We start from the raw sequence: 25,290 nt of genomic DNA, 5'->3' as shown, positions 1-25,290 counted from the left end.
TTCAGTGCATTGATGTGACATTGTCCTGAAGGATTTAGTTATTCTTTATGGTTAAAGAAATTGCCCTAATTAATTCATATTTATTATAAATAATCCTAATTACACATCTTGCTTCCTTGTTTGTGTCCTGTGTCACTAAAAATACATTCTGTTTTAGTTTTATACATTGATTAATGACCTGCAGAATCTCCTTGTCATATTAGGTGTCCATAGTTGTCACTTAAAGTCGAACTTTATGTTTTCTCCCTCTTGAAAGTGATTACATCCTTGCATTACATACTTTAGGTTCATTTTTTGCTGATAGGTTTCTAAAAAGAAACATGCAGATTTAGAATATAACATGCAGCGTTCTATAGATGGATACATAAAAACACTTTATTTGTTACATTTATGATAAATGGATTTGAAAGTAAATAAAACACATTTGTGTCGGCCTTGGCTCATAGTTCTTGTCTTTAAATGAACTTTGTCTGTGTGTGTTTCAGGTCCTGCACTCTTAAAGACTGAATTGCAGCATTGCAGCCACAGGTCATTGTGAGCATCACAGGGAAGGTTGAAGCCGCCCACTGCAGCTGTATGGCTAGAGTCGTGGAGACTTGCAGCCATGTCACTGCTCTTCTGTTTAATGTAGAAGCAACAGTGAGGATCTGTGGCACAAGGACTGTTACAGATGAACCTGCATACTGGGTTTTGCTGGGTAATATGACCAAGATACAGCCAGAGGTTGGCCATAAGATAGACTTCTCCTCTTCAGCTGCCCAAAAAAAAGGTTCTTGATCAAAACATAAACAGACCATTCGTTGTGACAGGTAAAAGAAGCCATCCTCAAAAAAGAAAAGTTCCACCTGCTACTGTGGAGGAGTTGGATCAACTGATGGGACAATATTTTTCCAAGCATAGTTCTGTTCTGAATAACCCATAATGTTTTAATTTAGGGGGCCATGTAAATACTTTGCATTTACTGAATATGTACTTACTAAATACCACTGTTCAAAAGTTGAATAAAGAAACAAAGAAATGTTTGCCTATTTTTAATTAAAAGCACTTTGTCGAACATCACATCAGTTACAATGTAGAAAAAATGTTATGTATAGTTTACAAATGACAAAATGTTCACATAAAATCATGACAGCATTTGTATAATATCACCCACTACTAGCATTCTGTAATTTACTGTCTCTTTTGAAAACTTATCACTTATCACATGGAGAAACCTTTGGAATGCAAGCATGCTGATCCACACAGGTATGCACACAGGTGTACACATGGGTATTCACAGACGCGGACTACAGCTTTCTTGGCTGCTGCCTCAAAGCACACTGTGCGCTGTCTATCCTGCGTGCTGCACAATATCGTTTATTATTTAGTAACTATTGATATCTATGGCTAGCTAGTTTATTGTGATGGTGCTTTTTTTTCTATTATTATGTTGCTCTTTGTTGTTTGCTGTCTCCTCTGTTTTGTTTTTTTTCTCCATACAGGTGACCCAGGAGTTTTTTTTTTTGTTGTTTGTTTTTTTTTCTCTCTTCCCCCCCTTCTCACCGTCTCTTCCCCCCTTTGGTTTTCTTTCTTTCTCTCCCTCTCTTTCTTTCATTCTTTCCCCCTGTCCTGTCCCACAGTTATGTCTGTCCCGTTTGTAGCAACTGAAAATAAAATAAATTCATAATTATAATAAAGGTCAATCAAATGGACCAATATGGCAAGGCCATGATGATCCACTTGGTAAAATAAATCCGCCTGGCATCTTTCTTGGCCTCAAGACAACAATTCTGATGGCTATAGATCCAAACGGGACAAAAATAATAATAATAAAGTAGTCTCAGAATAGTGAATTAAACCAACATTTATTGTTGATTTTTTTTTTTAACAAGAAAAACATTTTTAAACTGAATAAAAACAATGCCAATAACCAAAATAAATAGAAGCATACATGAAAACTACACAGTCCTTCACCTTTCTGTCTGATTTTTTTAAGGAAAACAGTTTTTCATTCCACTAAAAACAGGACAAACCCACCAGCATGAACATTAAATAAACTATTACAATTGTAAAACAAAACTCATTTACAAAATGTAATAATTATCAGTGGGTCCCAGGAAATAGAATGTGACATGGGATTTAGATTTCCGTTACCAGGATGGTCGGGTTCAGCGTAGTCTTTATCACCACCTGTCAAAGACACATCATCAATATTCATGTTTGCTCAGGTTATTCACTTGTTCACATCTGTCTGAGATCATTCATACTGTTGTATGGATGTGTGTACAGTATGTATATAATTATCAGCTATGTAAAAGATATTATCATCTCTGTTCTTACCTAGTTGGAAGTCCTCCATTCAAACTCAGAGAGCCGCTGGAGGAAGGTGGTGATCCGAGGGCTGATTCTTGTAACCTTCCTCTTTACGACACGACCTGTCTTGCGGCTTGTACCAAGTTTTGCAGGGCATTTTGTTCCCATGTCTGGATTGATCCTCACAAAGAACCTTTTAACGGAAAAAAGGCTGCTTTAATTTCAAAATTAAAACATACGTTACAGCAATCACCTATATGTTTCTGCAACTGTAAAAAAGAGAAGGAGAAAAAAAAAGAAGAGAAAAAAGGAAAAAAAAAAAAAAAAAAGAAAACTTATCACTACATAAACAGCACAAGACTTAAGAGTATTTAACAAGAGCATTTTTCCCTGGTTTTACTACCACACTGGGGCACATGTTCACCAAAACGCAGCAAACCTTTGCCATCTTATCCAGGAAGGTCACCTTTTTACCCTCACATGGAAGAAGTAATCTGATTGGCATGGTGGTATGTAGCATGTAGTTTGAAGCAGGGATTTCGTAGTGCCCCATGTGTAGTGTTGGAACCCAGTCAGGATTTGTTTCATTCATTTCATAGGCTGGTTTGTTGCAATAATGCCAAATAATTAGCAACTCTATAAATAGAAGGTAGTTCTGCATGTTTGTTCTAAGTTTGTGCTATGATCTCAGAGCGCATTGAAAATAAAATTAACAGGCTATAAAGAATAATATGAACTTATTTAGAACTTACCTGAATGAAAATACTGGAGCACACCAACAGATATCTGTGGCTGGTAGAGAACTGAATATCAGCTCGTCTCGCAGCTGCTATCCAGGCTAGACGCCTTCTTTTGGTAACATCCAACACATAAGCTCCCTCATGATGTTTCCAGGTGAGGAAACAATGAAAAGAGAGCCTGTTTTCAAGCTTATTCCTTTGTCGGTAGTGCAATCTAACATTACAACCGACCACACAGCAAGCATTTGTTTGGCCTGCTAATATGGCGCCTTGACCAAAAATCCTGGCTACGCCCCATCCCGTAAGATCACGCTCCAGAGCCCTATTAACGTACGGATCTAGAAAGAAGACGCTGCATTTTTAACTCTGAGGGAGATGGAGAATGAGCCTATTTCCAAAACAGTGGAGTGTGTTCCTTTAAGTACTAAATTGTATATATTGTCAAAAACTAAAGTGTACATAGCAGTTGTTGTATCTTGTTTACTGTATCACTGACAGATAATTTCAAAGTCAATGAACGCTACATTATAGTGAGATATTGTGTAATGTGAAATACTGTAAGCAAATGAATAAACAACCTAATTCGTGATAGACCTTTGACTCTGTTTTGTTTGAATCCAACTGTTTTTTGCAGATGTGCATAAAACATGTTACTTTTAGTATTGTTATCATTATCATCATTATTGCACTAAATATATTTTAAATAAAGGATACTTTGATATACATTCTACTGTAAGGTTGGAAATGTATTTTCTTCACCCTAAAATATGTTTTGAAATGTATTTTGGTTTGAAAGAAATATATTTTCAATTTCAAAAATATATTTTTTTGGAGCATCACAAATACAAAATATATTTACCATATATTTGAAATATATTTTGGCCAGGAAAAATGTATTTTTTTACCGTATGGGTTTGCTGCTGCTGACTTTGAAAATCACACCAAACATGGAATCAAATATATCGACTCGGCTTAGACTACAGAGAAGCTCGGCACTGCTCACAAAACTCAACACAAAAGGCTTTTTAAAGACAACAATCACTTTGACAGACACACAAACACGACTGAGTACAGAGCAGCTGCTGGTTTGAAGCCACAGAAATGTTCAAATGTTTAAACACACTGCAGCGTTGCAGCCGTGATGCATTTGTGCTGCTAAGGCCACACACATCAGCTGCCTTACATTTTAGTACCAGTTCATCTCTGACCATGGCAGCACAGTCTTTCCAGTACAGTGATGTTGGTGGGGACAGTGGGGACTGATTGTTCATTGGCTGTAAGCCGGTCACATGGACGTTTAACTGGTGCTTTGATTGCTCTGTAGTCTGTTGTGCCTGTGAGCTGCTCCTAAAATGAGACAGATTATAATTGTCACCATTCTGTTAATGACTCTTATTATGTGCGCTCTCCTCCACTGTCACACTAAACACATTAAATCTTTATTTTTGTGTAAAGTCAGGATTTATTGGCTCTTCTTAAAAGCGTCATGAAGTGCAAAACTCAGCAAACATTATACAAAAGTAGATTTAGAAGCTGAACAGAACTGAAAACATTTAAAGTGACAGTCAGCACAAATCCAGCTGACATCTCCATCCAACCCAAGTCTTCATTTAAAGTCATTATAACTGTGACACACGTTTGTTACAGTATTAATCCTGCCTGATGCTGCAGGGCCAACATCATGAAACAGGCTCAGCATTTATTTCCATTATGAAACTTTATCATTAAAAACAAACCATTGTTCTGCAGTCGTCCCAGGACTGTCGGTCAAACGTTCTCTCCACATGTTTAAGGCTGAGCTCACTTTATCGTCTGCCTGAAGGAGGGAAGCAGATGTTACTAAACATCACAATAAAACATATGAAATGGGTGCACATGAGGAACGTCTGCACTGTTAAAGCCATGCAAACATCTTCACACATGAAGCAGCAACACCTCTCAGTTTAGCAGCAGCTGGTAAAAGCCACAGTGATCCTGGAGCCTCCCTGAAGGACTCGTTCATCAGTAACTGTCAGGAGGACGATTAAACCTTCTGCACACGTCCTGTAGTTACACACTCGGGAGGAAAGACGACGTCCTCGCTCTGCAACATGATCTGTGTTTCATCCAGGACGCTCAAACACAGACTGGTCTCCAAATATTAGACGCACTGGTTCTTCATGCGTTTCTACCTGAGCACTCAGAGTCATTTCTACAACAGGCCTCCTTCACCTGCTGGTGCCTCTGTTTCTGTGTTTGGCTGTTTCCATCAGTGCCTGATGTTTGTGATCTTTGATCTGTTCTGAAGTCTCTCTTTGTAACACAAATGTTGTTTGGCTTCTTTTGCAAACAAGGCAAAAGAACTTTAATGGATTCATTTGCTGATCTTACTGTTCTGATGCAAAGCCGTCCTTTCAACGCTTTAGAAAGAAAACCAAACAATGTTTTTAAAACTTTCCCAAAATGTAAAAGCTATTAAAACCATAAACTTCTGCTCCTTGATCATGTGATTCTTCTTCTAGACTGTCTGTAATTGTTATTGCTGATTGTCAATAAAGTTGTTTTTTATAAGTTATGTTGTAAAGGAAGCTTGTGGCGAGGGAGGAGGGGCGACTAAAAGCAGGTTCATATAGTGGGAAAGTCCTCAGGTCATGTGAGGATATTTACTGATGCGTCAACACTGTCAGATAAAAGAACGGCTGCTGCATTTGTTCTCCCACAAATAAGTTTGGTGATGAGTAAAAGAATTACAGATGATGTGGCAGTTTATACTGGGAGCTGGTAGTGATGTTACTGGCTTGAACTGGGTGGAGGACGCACTAATATGCAGGTATGTGGTTTGCTGGGACTCTAGCAGCGTGCTAGTGAGCACAGGTGATATGTCTTCAGACTCTAGGCAACATATTGTTTTTGATATACTTCATTTACTGTATAGAATCAAACACAGAGGGATAGAAGTGGATTTCTTATGGCTCCCTGTGAATATCGGTGTTGATGCAATGAACAGGACGATGAGTTTAAAAAGGTGCAGCAAGAAGAAGTCGTGCAGGTTTGACTATAAAATACAGTGAAAGTGAGGTGAAGAGTATAATGAAGGTAAAGATGAAGGACGAGTGGCAGGCACACTGGGACAGAGACGGGAAAGGCAGATATTATTATACAGAAAACAGTCGTGTAGAAGAAGCTGCAGCAGAGACCAGGATGGAATCTGGAGAGTCAGAGTTGGTCACACAGGCTTGAATAGCACACTTAAAAAGGTAAACATGACACAGGAAGTGTGACTTCTGTGGACCAGAGGAGACGTTTGACGGGTTGTTAGCGTAGTCAGGATGCTGGATGGAAACGCTGTGCCTGATAGGATGATTACAGGCTGGACTTTGTCTTCCTGTTACAGATGGATCCAGGCCCTGGATGACTGCTGGACACACATGACCCACACTAGGCTGCCTTCATCCATCCTTTCCTCCTTCACTGAGACTCAGAGTCAGCATGTATGTATTTATCAGTGATTTGAATTCTTTCATTACAGAGTGAAGTTAAAGTAGACGTGTGAACACACTAATAAACACAAAGGGACACAACTACTAGTCCAAGATGGAAAGCTGAAGTATTACACAGCTTTATGAACCTCCTGTTATCCTGGTAGACGAGTACAGCAATAAATCTTTTACTTGAACATCTTCTGGCTCCAATAAGCTTTGAAATGTGACCATGAAGTTAGAGACACACTGACTGAAACCCACAGCTGTGACTGTGGATCACATCCACACACAGTGTAGCTGCTGTCTCTGTGTGAGCCTTTGCACTGCTGCTCGCAGCACCGTTATATCACTCAGCGCTCGCTGCTGTTATTGAATCCACTTTTTACTGTCCGTGCAATCAAGCTCCTCTGCAGAGCTAGAAAATATCTTCGAACCAGTTTATGTGTTAGGGGATCCTTTGCAGTTGTGACTGTTGCCTCTGTTTTTGTCCTTTGGTTCCTGGGAGCCTTTTACATTTCCATCAGCAACAAATATCTGAACAGGCTTTATTGTAGGAAATACAGGAGTAAATAGTTGTCATTATTTATTAGATGTTGTTAAAGATGATCCGATGCTTGTTTAGTTTAATGCTGTGGCTTCAGTCAGCATCACTGTGCTGTATAGTTTTATTTTTCTGATCCTTCTGTTAAAGTTGCTGAATAAAAGCTGGTTGGTCTGCACCTCACCGCTGCCTCGAGCCTCCTTCTTTAAAGCAGCAGAGGCTCTTCATTCAGGTATCACAGCTCGAGTTGTTCTGCAGGAGACCCAGAGTACTGTCCTTGGTCCATAATGACATTAACTTTGATTCATGTCAACACGAAGCCTGAACGTCTGTGATGAACACACTATCAGCATCACTGACATATTTCATCATTTAAAAACACTTCCTGTCACCGTGGTGGTTACAGTGACATCATGCAGTTTGTGCTTTGACCTCCAGAGGGCGACAAATCAGCACAGACAGAGAGCTCCATTCAAACTTTGCTGCCATCAGGAATAATTCTTCAAATATAATCATCCGTGTTTGAGCAGCTATGATATCAGGGACAATCTAGACATGTGTGACAATACTGAACATGTCACATGACACACCTCAAACATCATGTGATCCACTCTCAGTCTGCACTTTCATTCATGACTTCATGAATTTATGATCAGTTTACTCCTGAAATATTCAAATGCTGCAGGGTGAAGAACAACAAACTGCTGACACATGTTTGTGTTTCAAACAAGAAAACCAGCAGAAATAAATCATCTTTGGACAACATGACAGAGATTAGTGAGTTTCCAACTTGCACTTGAATGCAGCACAGACAGATTCTGATGTTCGTGGTTGTAAACGTGTCCTCAAACGCCGCTCTGACTCTTTCCTTCCTGCTCAAAGTTCCTCTTTTCTGAACTTGGTGTTTGTGCCTGACGCTGATCGTCTCCGTGTGGAGCTCCGTGTGAAGGTAACGTTAGCAGTGTGTAATGTTTCCTGGCTAACATCAGCTGTGTGCAGCTCAGTTCCAGCACAAATCTGCCGCTCCATAGTTCACGGTAACGGACTCATGAGGTCGACCGTTAAACGCTCTCCCGCCTTTTTGTCTGTGTGCGCGGATGTGTACGTTTTTGTTACCACTGTCATCTCATCAATAGCCTATTTGTAAAAGATCTCTGTTCATAGTTTAGTTGGATTTTAAAACTCTGTAGTTGGACAGTTTTATTTTGGACTGATGCTAAAATTCTTGCTGATTGTTTCTGTCGAGGTTTTGTACTTGACATCCGCCATTTTGGATGTGATAAGCTGTAGAGAGTGCGTCCAAAAAGAGAAACCAGAAAGAGAACCTGTTTTATTAATAACCTCTTGCAAATAGAAGAATATGAAAAAAACAACAACAAATAGGATAAAACCTTTAAATTACTTGAATTTTTAAAATCACCATCATCTGTTAACACAAATTTGATCATTTCAAATTTGTGTTTTCATTTTCTCTTCCCAGTTACTTCTTTCTCATTCTCTTCATTCTCCTTGTCACCTTACGTCTCACTCCTTAACTGAAGTTATAGTTCTAACATAAGAAGTCCCACCAACGTCCTTTATTTAATCTCTGTGTTGTCACAGTTATTATCATCAGATCAGACATGAGACCCAGACAACAACATAAGTTTACAAGCTAACATCATGTCAGCTAACATTAGACGATAGCATCATAAACTTTAAATTACTTTGCCTCTGATCAACAGTTTGATTACATTCTCACATCACAGGTTTATTTGCTAAGTGTGAGTCCGCCCACATTAGATCCACTTTTCAGTAGGTGGAATAATTTGTAGTATATAGGTAATACATCAACAATGCTGCCGTGGCTAAGTTAGGAATATTTATAATGTCATTTCCAAAACTTGCATATGATCTGCAATTTGTAGCAGATCTACTGACTGTCACAGAGCAGCTGGAGCAGTCTCGAATGCAGGTCAGTCCACTGCTGCCCCCTGTGGCCAAGTGCCATAGCTACTGCTGGATGAACTCGTGACACATCTGCACCTGTTTCTATGAACACATTGAGTCTGAGTGGCTGCACTTACACTGGTGCATTCAACATATTGAAAGATGGCAGCAATGTGGATTGTCAAGACTCAAACCAACCATTGAGCAAAGACAGCAGATCACTTGTTTCTGTTTGTTATACAGCCAGATTTACTCGTGACACACATGTGCAGCTGCTTTATCACCTATTCTGAATTTGTTTCAAGCACAATACATTTGTTACACATGTTGGGATATTGTGTTTGTTTTAAATGTTATATACCTGTGTGGTATGTGACTTGTGTTGCCATGACGCCAGGTCTCTCTTGGAAATGAGATTTTTAATCTCAATGAGATTTTTTTTTACCTGGATAAATAAAGGACTAATTTATAACGTTCAGTGTTTTCCGGTCTTCCAAAAGAAAAAAAACCTTCAACTACATGACATGCAGTTGTGTATTTGTTTTCACCTTATCATACACTTGAAGTTTTACAAATCCCCACTTCTTTAGTGAATATCATTTCAGTCTCAGACAACCTCGTTTCTCTTACAGAGGTTGAATGCACCTTCTGCGGATGGCGGTACCACACAGTGTGCGTGGACTTCCCCTGCACAGAAGGCAACTACAAATGCTGTGAATGCTAAATAAAGAGAAACAAATGATCCCTGTTGTCTTTGCTTGATGATTGGTTTGAGTCTTGACAATCCACATTGCTGGGGTTGCATCTTTCAATGCCAGCAATGGCAGGTATCAGTGCTCAAAGCTTTTGTGTTTGTTTCCAACAAGTTGCCCACCTCGGGAAACAAAAATGTGTTCTTTTACTTGTCAGATGAACATATGAGACACTTTGACTCTTCAGTGCAGTGTGGAGCCTAACAAAGATCTGTTTTGTGTCCCAGCTGATCAGCAGGAGGAGGAGAGTCTGACGGAGCAGCAGAGGAACAGTTTCAGCTACTTGGACTCAGCTCAGCCACTACAGAGGAAACAATGAGCTCAACACAGAAGGTGACAGACAGAGCAGGACCATATGACCAAAGATATTTATCACCATATACATTTGAACATTTGCCATAACGATGTAGCTGACGATAGAATTGACACCAGACAAAATACTTTACAGCTGCACAACTTTATTAAAAACCCATCAATGTATTTTCACTGAAACAAGCAGCTGTTGTTTATGTGCATTAAAGTTATATAAAAATGTAACAGTGCAAATGCAAATTCCTCGCTGACAGTTTAACCAAAAGGCGTTTCCAGTGGAAACTGGGCGACACATCCTGAGCATAACCATGTATAATATCCACTAAACTTCAGAAGAGGTTATACAGTCGTGGCCAAAAGGTTTGAGAATTGCATAAATATTGGAACCTGGAGAAGTTGCTGCTTAAGTTTTTATAATAGCATTTTGCCTGCACTCCAGAATGTTATGAGGAGTGATCAGATGAACTGCATCGTCCTTCTTTGCCATGAAAACGAACTTAATCCCCAAAAAGCCTTACCACTGCATTTCATTGCTGTCATCAAAGGACCTGCTGAGACCATTTCAGTGATCGTCTTCTTAACTCAGGTGAGAATGTTGGCGAGCACGAGGCTGGAGATCATCATGGCTGTATCCCGATTCAGGTTCTGCAGCTTTAAAGTCCTCAAGGGCCGCGTACTCAAAGACCGCTAAGGCCGAAGTGCGAGGCTCGTAGGCTCGTGAAATGGGACGTCTAGCCTCCGTCGCGCTGCCCAGGTTGCCTAGCAACCATGATACTAACAGCTGGAAACGTTTCATACAGCTTTGTTTGACAGAAATGAAGGAGAACATATTTAGTTCATTTGTTTCTACATGAGCTCTGTGTGATTTGATGAGTATCTGAGGCTGAGACCACAGGACTGTGAAACATGATTGTTGGGCTTCATTTCTGTGCTGAACAGTCGTTTAAGATTAGCTGTAAATAACAATTAGCTGATGTTGTTCATGAGACTAAAGTCACCTCACTGTGGTAATGTAAATATAATATGGCCAATATTATAGTTATTATATTAATCACTTCACTCACAGACAAGTATCTGTGACAGTGTGTATACAGATGTATCATATATAAGAGACAAATATTGTTCATTTAATATGTTGGTACTAAATGTGGCTCAATGCTTACATATATGTGTAAAAAGCAAATGTAGGAGCTGTGATAACTGTGTCTGATAGAATGAAGAGTAGACTGATATATGAAATATTCCTTTATTGGGTGAGAAAATCAGACCATGTCATAACTGCTGTAAGTCACACAGAATAGATATCAGAGCCTTAAACAGGCTGACTTCTGCTAAATGGGTCAAACTGGGCAGAAAGTCTACAAACACATAACATCCTTATAGAATATGATGTAACACTATAGATCAACTTAGCTCAGAATATATAAAGCATATAAACAGTTACAGCAATATGATGCAACAAACACAGCAGCTACTGATCCAAAATACTCAAAGCTTCATAGAACTGAAACCAACATTTATTTTTAGCTCCATTCTGCTGCTGATACAGACTTTAGGTTTCTGAACATTAAACTTGTTGCTGCCTTTCATAGTGTGTAACTTGAAGGCCCTGAGTACTTTCTGCCACACTGGAAACACTGGGATGATCACATTATTTGAACATTACCTAATAAGACTGATTCAGCACAGACAGTTATGTTAAACTTTCCTAGCAGTCCTTCACAAACAGGGAACAGTCTGTCTATTCTCTCCATCTGTCAGCTGCTGCTGGCTCTTCCTCCTCCTCTTCCTCACACACTGCTGAGTTTGTCCTGGTGGATCATCAGGGCTGCAAAGCCTCACAGATGATGTGCAGCAGTGGCTCCCTCAGTCTGTCCTCACTCTGGACACTTGCAGTCGTCACACATGGAAATCAAATGTGTGATAAGCTGCAGGATTCAAACACAAGTGTAACTTATAAACACATGTTCATACTTTTATTCCACAATCAGAGAGAAAGAAACAGAGAGAGAGTGCAGGACAGACAGACAGGTGACAGTCTCAGGTGTACACACTGCTACACAACAGCAGCAGAGAAGCAGGATTTAGTGTTTGTGTTATTACGAGTGTAAACAAGAAGAGTTCCAGATGGTGCAGTGGACACATGTGTGACTGCTGTGATTAAAGCATCTTTCTTTCAGCTTAACGAGTGAACCGTCAGCTCGTTCAAACACGTTAAAGTGCGTTTGGCTCGACACCACCGAACAGAGGCAGCAATATAACACAGCTAACATTAACAGTGCAGTGGATCCTGCTTGTGCCGTGATGTTCAGGACTGCAAACCGAGCAGCATCACTGACTTTCAGCTTGTTGTGTTTGTGGATATATGACTGACTTTAATTATCCACAAAATCATCACATTCTCTGTCAGATTAAGGTCGACTATTGAACGGCGTATATTTTAAAGGCTTTAAAACCAAGTTAACGCTGAAAGTACAAACATCACTAATGTCACATAACTCTGCCGACAAGGCATAGCTGTGGCTATGAAATGCTCTTTGTGTATCACTTCTTCATTATGAAAGATGTCATTAATGCACTAGTAATGTCTCATCTGGAGTATTGTTCAATCATTTGGTCAGCAGCTAATAAGACAGATCTTAACAGACTTCAGTTAGTCCAGAATAAGGCGTCCAGATTAGTGTGAAGATGTTCATACTATACTAATATTGATCAAATGCATAATAACCTTTCTTGGCTTCCTGTACAGGCTAAAATATTCTATGGCTTACTTGTAGTTCTAAAGAAAGCAATTCTGTTAAACACACCACATTTATTCTGCTCAGCTGCAGTATCCAGATGAAATACATCATCATATTACACAGTTTTCAACAAGCTGCAATTTAGTAAATGCTCGAGTTAAAAGTAACATTTTGTAAAACTGTTACATTTAGAGCAACTTTTAAGTGGAATAAGTTGCCTTAAAAAATTAGAGAATTATTCAAAACTTCAATGAACACTTAAAAGCCGATTTACAGAGCTTTTAGTTGTTGTAAATATTGTAAGACATGATTTGTTTTTGAAATTTGTGTAATGTGCCTCAATGTTATTGATATTATTATTATTATTATTGATTGCTTATATTTGAACAATTGTGAAACCTCACTGTGGATGTAAGAGTGAAATTATGTGGATATTTTGAATCCACTTTATTGTGTAATATTTTATGTGAGTATTTGACGGAAGACGAGCAACATCTGTTGTGGAAGCTAACGGGGTTCCTTTAGAATAAACAAACATAGGATTTATTATCACTGAATAATTCTGTATAAATCTATACAAACTATAGAAATATGTAATAGGAAACAACAAAATAATCTAAATTATAAAATAATGTGTGTGTGTGTGTGTGTGTGTGTGTGTGTGTGTGTGTGTGTGTGTGTGTGTGTGTGTGTGTGCATGATTTTAGTGTTTGAACAGTCATGAATTATCTTTAACAGCAGGTTGGATGTAATGTGTTAGAACTACCAGCAGGTGGGGATAAGAGACCTTTAAGGTGTTTGGTGCCACGCTCCACCTTCAGGTTTAAAACTAGTGTTAATGGAGTTTGAAGGTTGAGTTTGTTCCACGACTGCATTTCACTCACTGCCTCTGTTTGTATCTCTGTCACTGCAGGACCAACATGGAGCCAGAAGTCAGCGCTCTCAGGAGGCCGACAAACCTCACAGAAGAAAGGGAGAGAAAACACACACCTGTGACGAGTGTGGGAAGGGTTTTACTGTGAGGGCTAAACTAAAACAGCATCAGGTCATCCACACTGGAGAGAGACCGTTCAGCTGTGACTTGTGTGGAAAGTCTTTTTCCTTGAAGGGTCACCTAAAAACACACCAACTCATCCACAGTGGAGTTAAAGCGTACAGCTGTGATCAGTGTGGCAGAGCTTTTACTCAAAGTAGCAACTTACAGAGGCATCTAGTTACCCACTCTGGAATTAAGCCATACAGCTGTGACGAGTGTGGGAAGGGTTTTACTGTGAGGGATAAACTAAAACAGCATCAGGTCATCCACACTGGAGAGAGACCGTTCAGCTGTGACTTGTGTGGAAAGTCTTTTTCCAGGAAGGGTTACCTAAAAACACACCAACTCATCCACAGTGGAGTTAAAGCGTACAGCTGTGATCAGTGTGGCAGAGCTTTTACTCGCAGTAGCCACTTACAGAGTCATCTAGTTACCCACTCTGGAATTAAGGCATACAGCTGTGATCAGTGTGGCAGAGCTTTTACTAACAGTAGCCACTTACAGAGGCATCTAGTTACCCACTCTGGAATTAAGGCATACAGCTGTGACATCTGTGGAAAAACTTTCAGCCAGAGAGAGAGCCGAAATACACACCTACGCATTCACACCAGACATGATGTGTACTGCTGTGAACAGTGTGGCAAAGAGTTTATAAGTCACACAGACTTACAACGACACATGTTTACCCACACTGAGGAGAGACCTTATCAATGTGACCTGTGTGAGAAGACTTTTAAATCTCCACGTCACCTGAGACGACACCAACAGATCCACACCAGAAAGAGACTCTACAAGTGCAGCTACTGTGAGGTATGTATTTATATTGTTATCTTGTCATTTTAGCCTGACTGTTTGGAACAACTCTGCTCATTAAACTGTGTTAGCATGTTAGCAATTCTACTGCATGGAAAAGCAGCTCTGAGTGATTATTCAGATTTTCCTTTCAGTTATGATTTTAGTATTACTGTAGTATTATGGTGGTAGTATTGTAGTTATTGCAGCCCAGTAAACTGAGTGTGTTAACTGAAACAGTCAAATGTAGTTGGACGTCTGCAGAGATGCTCTTTATTTCAGGCGACGTTCAGGATACAAATGTTGAAGGACTGACTTACACTGTCTTTGTGTCTTTGTTTAGAAGCAGAGCGACACAGATGGATCCAGTTCTCGACCCTGTCATCACTGTGGTGGTGGGAAAGACTTTCATTGTGACCTCTGTGGAAAAACTTTCAGTTGGCAAGCTGCCCTTAAAACACATCAACGTAGACACACTGGAGACAAACTGAAATACTGCAAAGAATGTGGGAGAAGCTTCACCACACCAAGTGAGTTAAAACAACATGAACTGATTCACAGTGGGGTTAAAAAGCACCTCTGTGATCAGTGTGGGTCATCCTTCACCACTGCAAGGGACCTTAAATCACACAAACGAGTCCACACAGGAGAGAAACCACACAAGTGCAGACACTGTGAGAGAAGCTTCTCGCATTCAGGTCATCGTAACAGTCATGAACGAACACACATAGAAGGAAACTACAGCTGTGACCAGTGTGACAAGAGCTTCAGGAATCTCAGTTCATACTCTGCACACAAACGATCCCACGTTACTAATAAACTGTTTCACTGTTACCAATGTGCCCAAACATTCACCTCATTGTCTGCTCTGTGCAAACATCAGCGCGATCACTCAGGGCTGAAATCACTCCCATCACTGGATCACAGTGAATCTGAAGACACAGAAAGATCCTCTGGTTTCTGTGTCGGACTCAAAAAGCTTGAGATCAGGCTCCACAGAGTTCAGATAGAATCATTTAAACTTGTGTTGAACTGAACTGGTTGCTGGGCTGAACTTCTACATAATACAGATCTACATGGGATCTTCTTTTCTGTTTTTTACTGAGTCAGTTTTGTCCTTTTTTCTCTGTCCTGGTTTTGCTCGTCTGTAAATGATTGAAACTCAGTCAAATAGTTCATTGTTCTCCAGCAAAACGTTTTGGAAACTCATGTTTAACCTTTAAAACTCTGACATGTTTTAGCACACAAGGCTTCATCGGGGAGTTCACTCATGATTGGACCATGAGAACAAAGGTTTTTAGTTCTTTCAAAGAGAGTCTGTTGTGATGTTTGATGTTTCTGTTTTTTCTACATAAAGGAATAAACTATTTTTCTTGCTTCATGTAGTGTGGAAGTTTTTAATGTTTCTTCATCTGTGATGTTCTTGAATGTGTTCACGTGAAGATGATATAAATAAACTCTTGTCAGAGATTTACAGTTATCAAACAGGTGAATAAACAACACTGAGACACTTGGAGACGGTTAACGTGCTGCACGGGCGAGGGCTCAGAGAGGACTCACACCGAGCTGCAGTAGTCGTTTATTATTTATAGCAGGGTGAAACAAGCATAGCAGTTTCCTCTAATTTTGCATATATGTGTGTGTGTGTGTCTAAGTTCGTATAAATGTCATAGGGTGAACTTCCTCTTTCTATAAACAGAGCGAGTAGTACATTTTGTTCTTTTCCTATTAAGAGTAAAATATGAACATATACTTTAATGCAACATAAAACTCATAAAAGCGTTTCTTCTTTAACATCCCCTCCTGATGTTAATATTTTTCACTTAATCATACTTTATTATCAGCCAACAATCACTTGCTTATAACATTTTCAATTGTAGCATCATTCAGTATGTGTGTGTGTGTTTCTATACTAAATCTTCTTCATCCGGTTCATCTTCTAGTGGCAGTCCAACATAGGTAATTACTGTGGCCTGTACCATTTTGTCAATCATGGATCTTATGCATGGTAGGATACATGTAGAAAACAAGCACAATAATAGAAGCAGAACTCCTATCAGTACGAGTCCTTTGATCACGAGGGTCTTCCAGCTGCCACTCAGCAGCCAGGTCAGCCAGTCCTCATTGTTCGTGACATAGTCTTGTTGCTGCGCATTACTCAGTTGTCGCAACTTGTCTAGGGCGGTGGTCATGGTCAAGGAGTGCACGTTGTCCGGGATATAGGTGCAACAAGTGGTGTTGAATAAGACACAGTGGCCCCCTCTCTCAGCGAGAATCATGTCCAGGGCGACCCTGTGTTGCATGACCACTATTCTGATCGCGTCGATTTCCTCATTCTGAGCCTTATTTATCTTTGTTGAGCTGTTCGGGAAAAGTCCAAATCGGTAGTCAAGAGTCTCAATTCTTAACGTGTTTTTTCCAGTTCCGACCCATGGGAACAGTGAGTGCAGGACCTTCTGTCCGGTGGTCCACAACTTGAACTCCGCTGGTACATCACTGCCCCAGATTGGGTCATGGGGTTGCACGTCATCAGTGTTCCTCTTGCGTCGTGGTTGGTTCTGATGGAATACTCTGAAGGTGTGGTCTGACACTAAAATTGGGGCGCAGAGTCCGGTACAAGAAAAGCTCACAACTAAGACAAAACTGCTCCTGCAAGGAAAGCTCACTGTTATGCATGCAAGGTGACCAGCTCTAGGTGAGAAGACATTTAAATCTCACACTTGTTCTGCTGCATTTTTGAAGCTCAATTCCAGGAACAGATCGCAGGGCTCATTTTTATATACACTGCAACTGCCATGAGGACAGGGCCATTTTTTTGTTGTTGTTTGTTTTTCCTTTTGCTCTGTGCAGCATTTTGGCAGCATTTTGAAATTTCTCTTTGTATTTTTTCTTTCTTTTACTAGTGAAGAGATGTAGCATGAACAGTTATACAGTCTAAATATCCCATATGGGCCGTGTGAAATGGTGTTTTCAGTTTCATTCAGTTGAAGTAAAGAACGTTGAATATTTCTAAGTGTGCTGTTTTGAACCAACATGTCACAGTATGATCAGTGCTGTAATTTTTGACAGTCACTGTATCAATGTTATTTTTGCATCTCTTGAATAAAGGTTTTGACCTGCAAGTGCTAATTTCTTTAGTTATTGGGGTAAAATGGGTAATGTTAATAGGAAGGTGTTTGCCAATTCAGTAACCTAATTTAATGTTAATGGAAACTAACATTATCTCAAATTGTTTAGTTATAATTGTTGTTTAACTGAATCTTGATTTTTGATCTTGATTTGTTCTTTCCCAACATTTTTCAAAAGAAACAGTCTAATTTCTTTGCTGTGATTGATTCCAGAGAACACGGAAGAACTGACATTATTTAACTGTTGATTTATGTAGATTCAGTGGAGGAGTAATGTCAGTTTAATTCTTTACCTACTGTCAATGCAGTGAAATTAGACATTTTGTTTTGAAAGGTTACTGGTGGATGCCAGCAACCATCTTGGAAGAGAACAATATAATCTGTTATAAGGCCTCCATTTGAAAATTGTGTATTTGATACTAGAATATAATAGCAAAATGTAATTTGAAGATAACATGTAGTATTTAACTGACCAAGTAGTATTGGGTAAAAGTTATTGAATGGTGTTGGGATAAAGTGAGAAAATTGTGAAGGATTAAAATATTCCAAGAGCTCAAATTACTTCATCAAAACATGTTTAAGTCACATTTTATCAACACAAATTGCACAGGCTTATTGAACATGAATAAATTGTGTTAATTTAACTCAATTGTTTAAGTTGCTGCCAAAGCAAAACATCTGTGTGCAACAAATGTCCACCATTGAATTAAGTAAATCCAACAACATATTTTTTTCAGTGTAGTTTGGACTTTATGATTTCTGTAACTGGAAAATATTATTTTGTTTAAAGACAGAAGTGACCGCATAGTTGCAACATCAAAGGGAAATATTAATTAATTAGCATCAAGTATATTTGTTGCTTAAGCATTTGCACTATAACTTAAGTAGGATTATAACTTTTAAGGCAGGAAAGATTTCAGATATTTAGTTCACTGTTTCAGTTATTTTATATGAAATTAAAACATTTACGTTGGTCAAATATGATGCTCTAAATCAAATAAAAGTTTGAAAATAAATGATGTATTTTTAAATGCTGCAACAAATGTTCACAAAAAGTAACTATAATTAAAACCAGTTAAACAAAATCAAATGTTTGAATCATGCTTAACCAAATGCCAGGCTGGAGAGCTGAACCTAAAGTATACGTAGAAAGATTTCAACATCTGAGCAGTTTTTAATGTTTTTATCACATATAAATGTCACAGCAGTGGGTCCTGGCCCAATGCTTTGTGTTTTTGCTTTTCTTTGACTCTTGTTTTTCTTGCTTTTTGTTCTTCTTATTTATCAGGCTCTCAGTAATCTTAGTTCTCCCTCCCTCAGTGTTCATTTCAGCCTGTGTTTAGTTTCTGTTCCCGTGTCCCACGTTTCATCGTTTCATGTCGAGTCAGCCCTGTCTCTCTGTTTCCTGTGTCTCCCCAGTCAGCCCCGCCTCCCTCGGGCACTCATGTGTGATACAGAGTAATAAACCTGACTACATTTGCTACACTCTCTTTATTACCTGTTACTTTAAAACTCATACACTAATTATGTCTGCCCATCTCTCTAATGTGAAGGTCAAAGGTCAACATCCCAGTGACATAAGAATAATCCCAAAGGGGCAAAGGCAGCGGTTAATTTAGCACATTTAGCATTAAGGGTACAGCAAGGATATACTTTTACTTATTGTGGCAGGGGTGTGGTCTCTGGCCTGCTGCAGTGGAGGCTGGTGGCGGGACGTTGGACGGCACAGGTGAGGGTGATGGAGCTCACGACTCTCCCCTTTATAGTGACGGAGGAGACTGGCGTGGGGGAAGCGTGTAGTGGAGGAAGCCGAGGAGAGAGCTGGTTTCTGGCTACAAAGACAGCGTCAAACCAGAAAAGATTGCTTGTGGTCAAATAATGTGTAATAATAATGAAATAAATAGGCCATTGGGAAAAACGGGATTTTGAAATAAAGACTGACTTTGAAAAAAAGGACATTTTGGATTAAAAATGGCTGGGAATAAATAAAATGCCTCAGGAATAATCTCTGTTATTGTGAAAAATAATGATCATGAAATAATATTTCACAATAATAAGTAAATTTACCGTATTTTCACGACCATAAGACGCACTGTGCTAAAAGGCGCAGTCTCAGTTATGTGTGCCATTACTGTATTTAACACACACATAAGGCGCATTGGATCATAGGGCGCATACAAGTACCGTATGCGTATTTAAAAATAAAGCGGGAGCAAACCTGAGTTCGGTACCTTACTCACATTTTTATTACCAGTAATCGTCATCATCAACAACACACAAGCATACAAGTGTGCGTATTTAAAAATAAAGCAGGAGCAAAACAAAGTTTGGTACTCACATTTTTATCATCAATCAAACCCATCGAAGTCCTCATCTGTGTCTGAATTGAACAGCTGCGCTAAATCTCCATCAAACATGCCAGGTTCACTTTCTTCACTGTCAGAGTCACTTTCCGTGCCGTGCGGCTCCTCGGAAATGATGCCGGCTTTTGCGAAAGCTCCTACAACAGTGCCAGCAGACATGTTAGCCCAAGCATCTACAATCCATTGGCAAATTGTGGCGTAACTCGCCCGGCGCTGCCTTCCACTCTTGGTGAAACTGTGGTCTCCATCGGTCATCCATCGCTGGATGTGTTTGTCGCCGATGTGTTTGCTGCAGTAGGAGCGGAAGATGGCCAGCTTTTCCTTATAATCCGCTGGAAGTTGCTGCGCTACCGTAGTCCTGGTCCGGATGGGAAAATGGCACCGTTTCATAAAAAGTGAAAGTGAAACTGCTTTTAGCCGAATGGTGACCGTCGAAACGCTTCTCCCGCTCGTTCTTTGCTCGATGATCGCCTTATGTCCGCGGAAACTCAGCTGCGTATTCTTGACCTGTCGGAGCTTGTTTTCCAGCTTCCTCCACTTGCGAACCATCGATTCATTAATCTTAAATTCTCTCGCCGCTGCTCGATTTCCATGTTCCTCCGCGTAGCTGATGGCCTTCAGTTTAAACTGTGCTTCGTAAGCGTGTCTCTTTGCCATTTTCAGGGTTGTTAAAACAACGGTGTCCTGCATAACGCACATACCTGTTCTTTTATACAGGTATGTGCAATAAAGTCAACGCACACACTTCACCCTTTAGCGTTCTCATGGTGTTCTCTACTACGTCCTCCTTACAATACAAAGGGCGCACTGCGCTATAGGGCGCGCCGCACTTTTTGAAGAAAATCTAAGACTTTTAAGTGCGCCTTATGGTCGTGAAAATACGGTAAATAGCAGAATGCAATATATTTCACAATAATGAGCTTTTTTTCAAAATGTGTTCAATTATTTCACAATATCATTCTCACATTACATATCTGTGTCTTATTTATTCACATAGTTATTTATTTCATCATGAGTTATTTATTTATTTAATTTTGAACACTTTGGAGTTCCATATGGTTGTAGTGGGCTTGTAATGTAAATGTGTCTGATTAAATGTGACATTAATGCTGACGCTGCATCAAACCCTGATAAAACAGTTCTATTAGTGGGTCTGTGTGATCAGCATCAGTGGGTGAAGGTGTTTCCTTGACTAGTAGAACGTCATGTTGGTGTTTAACAACACATGAGCCAACATCAGACTCCGAGCGCTACGATGCTAAAGATCAGAAGATCCAGTGTGACATCATCGTTACCTGGCAACAGTAGCCCTCATCTGACTTTATTGGAGGATATTTACACCAGCAACACGGTTTAGTTTGATATGACGGATTAACAACATGCGCTGTGATATCCAGTTCATCTGTAATAGATACTCGATCTAATCAGTCAGCAGGTATTTGATCAGCTTATTTATAACTATACTAGAAACAAACACAACTGTGTTGGTGATTCATGCAAACTTGCATATCAGCCTTTGAAGGTTTTGTAGTATTGAGAACAAAGAGGTTGTGTTAGGGCTGAAAAGCCCGACTTGTTCTCCTCTGCAGGTCATCAAATGCACCACAGAAGTTTGTATTTGCACAGCCTGTATATGTTTGCTGGCTTTATTATTCTCTGTTCAAAGACAGTAAATATGGAAAATGTCTCATGTAGTATCAGCTTCATTTAAAATGACTGCAGCAAACATTTAGAGAACATGTGCTGCTGTTTGTCCTACATTTCAACACTGAATGAACCCTGAAAACATGATGGCAGCTGGCAGGTTGGAGTTCACATGAAATATTGGCTGTATGAAGACTGGAAATATAGATGATACAAACATGCAGCCAAACATTTGTGGTCATGGATAAACTATCTGATCCAAAAAGCAGGAAGTGACACAGCTAGAAAGTGTGTAACAGCTGAAGTCAAATGTAATGCAGAGTTGAATCTGCACTTGGATCCATCTGTGAAAGGTCCACATGTAGGAATCACATGAGTCCTGATGTTTGTCAGTCAGCTTGATAACTCCATCTACTGTGGCTACATATACTGGGCTGGTAGCTCCACAGTGTTGGAAAGAAACTATTAAATGTGCAAAGTTTAAAATCAGAGGCTCTTCTAACACAGGAGCCATGTTGAGTTTAGATCACAGCCGACCACCGGCAGTCTGAAATGGAATGAAGCCCATTGACAGCCAGCAGGTCTAAACAGGAACGCACCCATTTGTATGTGTGGCAATGATGTGGCTGCAGCTGACACAGGATTGGTTCAAACTAAACATCAGACACATTTCACAGAGTTCACAAATAAACTCACGTTTTTATTTTTGAAGATGATCATAAAGTAGAATTTATGGTCCAGTAGAAACAGCAGGAGGTTTGAGCCCTTCTGATGGCAAGGCAAGGCAAGTTTATTTGTATAGCACAATTCAACAACAAGGTGATTCAAAGTGCTTTACAGAGACATTAGAAACAAAAACAAATAAAAAGCATGATTTAAAATTGATTAAAACAAGCAAACAAACTAACTAATTAACAAACAAACAAACAAAACAGTATATAAAATCAAAACAGATCAGAACAGTAGATAAAATCAGTATTTAAATGTAAGTTTTGAAATTTAAGCTTAAAAGTGTGGATTTGGTGCTTTATTCAAATGCAGCTGAGAACAGGTGAGTCTTCAACCTGGATTTAAATAAACTGAGTGTTTCAGCTGATCTGAGGCTTTCTGGGAGTTTGTTCCAGATATAAGGAGCATAAAAGCTGAATGCAGCTTCTCCGTGTCTGGTTCTGACTCTGGGAACTGATAAAAGACTGGATCCAGATGACCTGAGGGATCTGGAAGGTTCATACTGGGTCAGGAGGTCACTGATGTATTTTGGTCCTAAACCATTCAGAGCTTTATAGACCAACATCAGAACTTTAAAGTCTATCCTCTGACGGACAGGCAGCCAGTGTAAAGACCTCAGAGCTGGACTGATGTGGTCCACTTTTTTGGTCTTAGTGAGGACTCGAGCAGCAGAGTTCTGAATGAGCTGTAGTTGTCTGACTGATGTTTTAGGTAGACCTGTAAAGATGCTGTTACAGTAGTCAAGCCTACTAAAGATGAATGCATGGACTAGTTTTTCCAGGTCCTGTTGAGACATCAGATCTTTTATCCTTGAAATATTCTTGAGGCGATAGTAAGCTGATTTTGTTATTGTCTTAATGTGTTTTTCTAAGTTTAGGTCTGCATCCATCACTACACCCACATGTCTCGCCTGGTTTGTGGTTTTTAGATGTATAGATTGAAGTTCTCTGGTGACCTGTAATCGTTTTTCTTTGGCGCCAAAGACTATTACCTCAGTTTTGTTTTGTTTAGCTGGAGAAAATTGTACGGGGCCTTGGTCTCCTGGTGACATTGTGATATATATTTGTGTGTCATCTGCATAGCTATGACAGTTTATTTTGTTGTTCTTTATAATCTGTGCCAGTGGGAGCATGTAAATGTTAAACAGAAAGGGTCCCCAGATGGAACCTTGGGGAACTCCACATGTGATACTTGTCTGCTCAGATGTGAAGTTACCTATTGATACAAAGTATTTCCTGTTTTCTAAGTATGTTTTGAACCAGTTTAGTACAGTTCCTGAAAGACCTGTCCAGTTCTCCAGTCGTTTGAGTAATATGTTGTGGTCAACTGTATCAAATGCTGCACTGAGATCCAGTAAAACTAAAACTGACATTTTTCCACTGTCTGTATTCAGACATATGTCATTAAACAGCAGAAACAGGATTTGGAGGAAGATGTTAATAGATTAGAAAGAATTGTACACTGTGAATCAATGCAAGTCTTTCTATATAGACAGATCTGTAATAATCCCTCAGGTAGGTTCCTCTGGGACAGTCACAGATAGAGACACCAATTCTGACATCCTTTGAAAGCCTGACTTTGAATTTTCATCACTCGTCATGCACACAGATGTTAATTCTACATATTCCTGGTACTGAACTCTAAATCAATATGAAGAAAATGCTCCTGCTAATCTGCATCTATGTTGATATCAAATCCTTTTCCAGCACATGGATAAATCTCTATAAATCTTTCAGTCTGATCAGAATGGGCACAGTGTTGTTATTGCAGCTCCCTGATGTTTGAAAAGCTAAATGTCCATTTTAAAGTGCTCGTGTGTAGGATTGTGTTTTCTTCCTTTGTGCAGTTCTTACAGTAAACATGTTTGAATGTTTCCTGTTCATGTCATGACAAGTCATGTCAAGCATGATGAAGAGATTGATTAGTCAGTCACAGTGTAAAGAGTCCTCCTGCCTGCATCGCTCACCAGTATAAACAGACCTTTGCTCCTGGAAAACAAATATATCAAAGTCATGTTGTCCAAGAAATGCATTTTATCTCACCAGTGAATCAAAGAAAGTCTGTATACTTTCTGAGAGTGAGAGGTGAACGTCAGACAGTTCTTAGAAAATGTAGTTTCTCTTTAAGCTTTTAACGTCTCTTTTACCCCCATTTGTCTAAAACTACTTGACAGCCCTTCATGTCAGAGGCTTATTATCTGTGCAGGATGGAGCACATGGTCTCAGTCAGGCTGGACACGATCACTCCTACAGGAAGTAAATGTGCTGTGATTTTATTTCACCTGTGAAATGATGAAAAACAGCAGAATAGCTCACGCTAACAAACGGGTGTTGAAATGTTTCATTTTCTGCTGTTTCACAGGTCAAAAAGGGCGTCGAACCAAACTGAAGCTGAGCTGCTGCTGCTGTTGTAGTGCAGCATCTGCTGTGTGCTTCATCAGAGAACCTTCTGTACACAGCAGACAGAGGCTGCTGCCACTGAAGTCCATCTGCTAGAGAGCTTTAAACACTGGTTATTGAAGTGCCTTTGATGATACTGATACACAGTCTTTGCTGCTGTCACAGGACAGGGATCCACCAGGGAGTAGTTGTCAGGATAAAGAGCCTTCGCTTCTCTAAATATAAACTGGATACTTGTAGGAAACTTTGGGAAGCAGCATTTTTCCTCATATCGTCTAAACTGAAGTTAGCTCAGGTGCTTCTTCCATACTTGCTCTGCAGAAAGCCAAAGAGTTTGGAGCTCTGCAAACATTTGCAGCACAGCTGGATGTTTGTAACTTTGGTCACCTCTGTATCATCCCTCAGATTCTTTCTGCACAGCTTTGAAACCA

The 25,290-nt window shown here is 39.7% G+C and overlaps 3 protein-coding genes across 3 annotated transcripts in view; 2 read left to right on the top strand and 1 right to left on the bottom strand.

Moving 5' to 3' along the window:
- Positions 1 to 710, top strand: part of LOC309702270 (uncharacterized protein) — a 253,656-nt gene extending 252,946 nt beyond the window's left edge. Inside the window, exon 5 of the mRNA XM_082526858.1 lies at positions 486 to 710. Coding sequence (XP_082382984.1) covers positions 486 to 500 — 15 coding nt within the window. The 3' untranslated portion in view covers positions 501 to 710. The remainder of the gene's footprint in view (positions 1 to 485) is intronic.
- LOC309697190 (uncharacterized protein) overlaps positions 1 to 25,290 on the bottom strand; it is a gene marked incomplete at its 3' end in the record, with an annotated part of 94,488 nt that overhangs the window by 14,836 nt on the left and 54,362 nt on the right. The gene's annotated exons all lie outside the window — the stretch shown is intronic.
- Positions 6,114 to 15,975, top strand: LOC309703018 (uncharacterized protein; the record flags this gene model as incomplete). The annotated part of the gene is made up of 5 exons (XM_082527727.1): positions 6,114 to 6,226; positions 9,978 to 10,048; positions 10,573 to 10,613; positions 13,682 to 14,614; positions 14,940 to 15,975. 5 exons carry the CDS (start codon positions 6,114 to 6,116, stop codon positions 15,630 to 15,632), a joined length of 1,851 nt encoding a protein of 616 aa, XP_082383853.1. The 3' UTR covers positions 15,633 to 15,975.

This window comes from Aulonocara stuartgranti (assembly GCF_965226115.1).
Source record: "Aulonocara stuartgranti genome assembly, chromosome: 3".
Lineage (NCBI taxonomy): Eukaryota > Metazoa > Chordata > Actinopteri > Cichliformes > Cichlidae > Aulonocara > Aulonocara stuartgranti.
The sequence above is the reverse complement of the archived record's forward strand: the minus strand, read 5'-3'. Positions and strand labels throughout refer to the sequence as shown.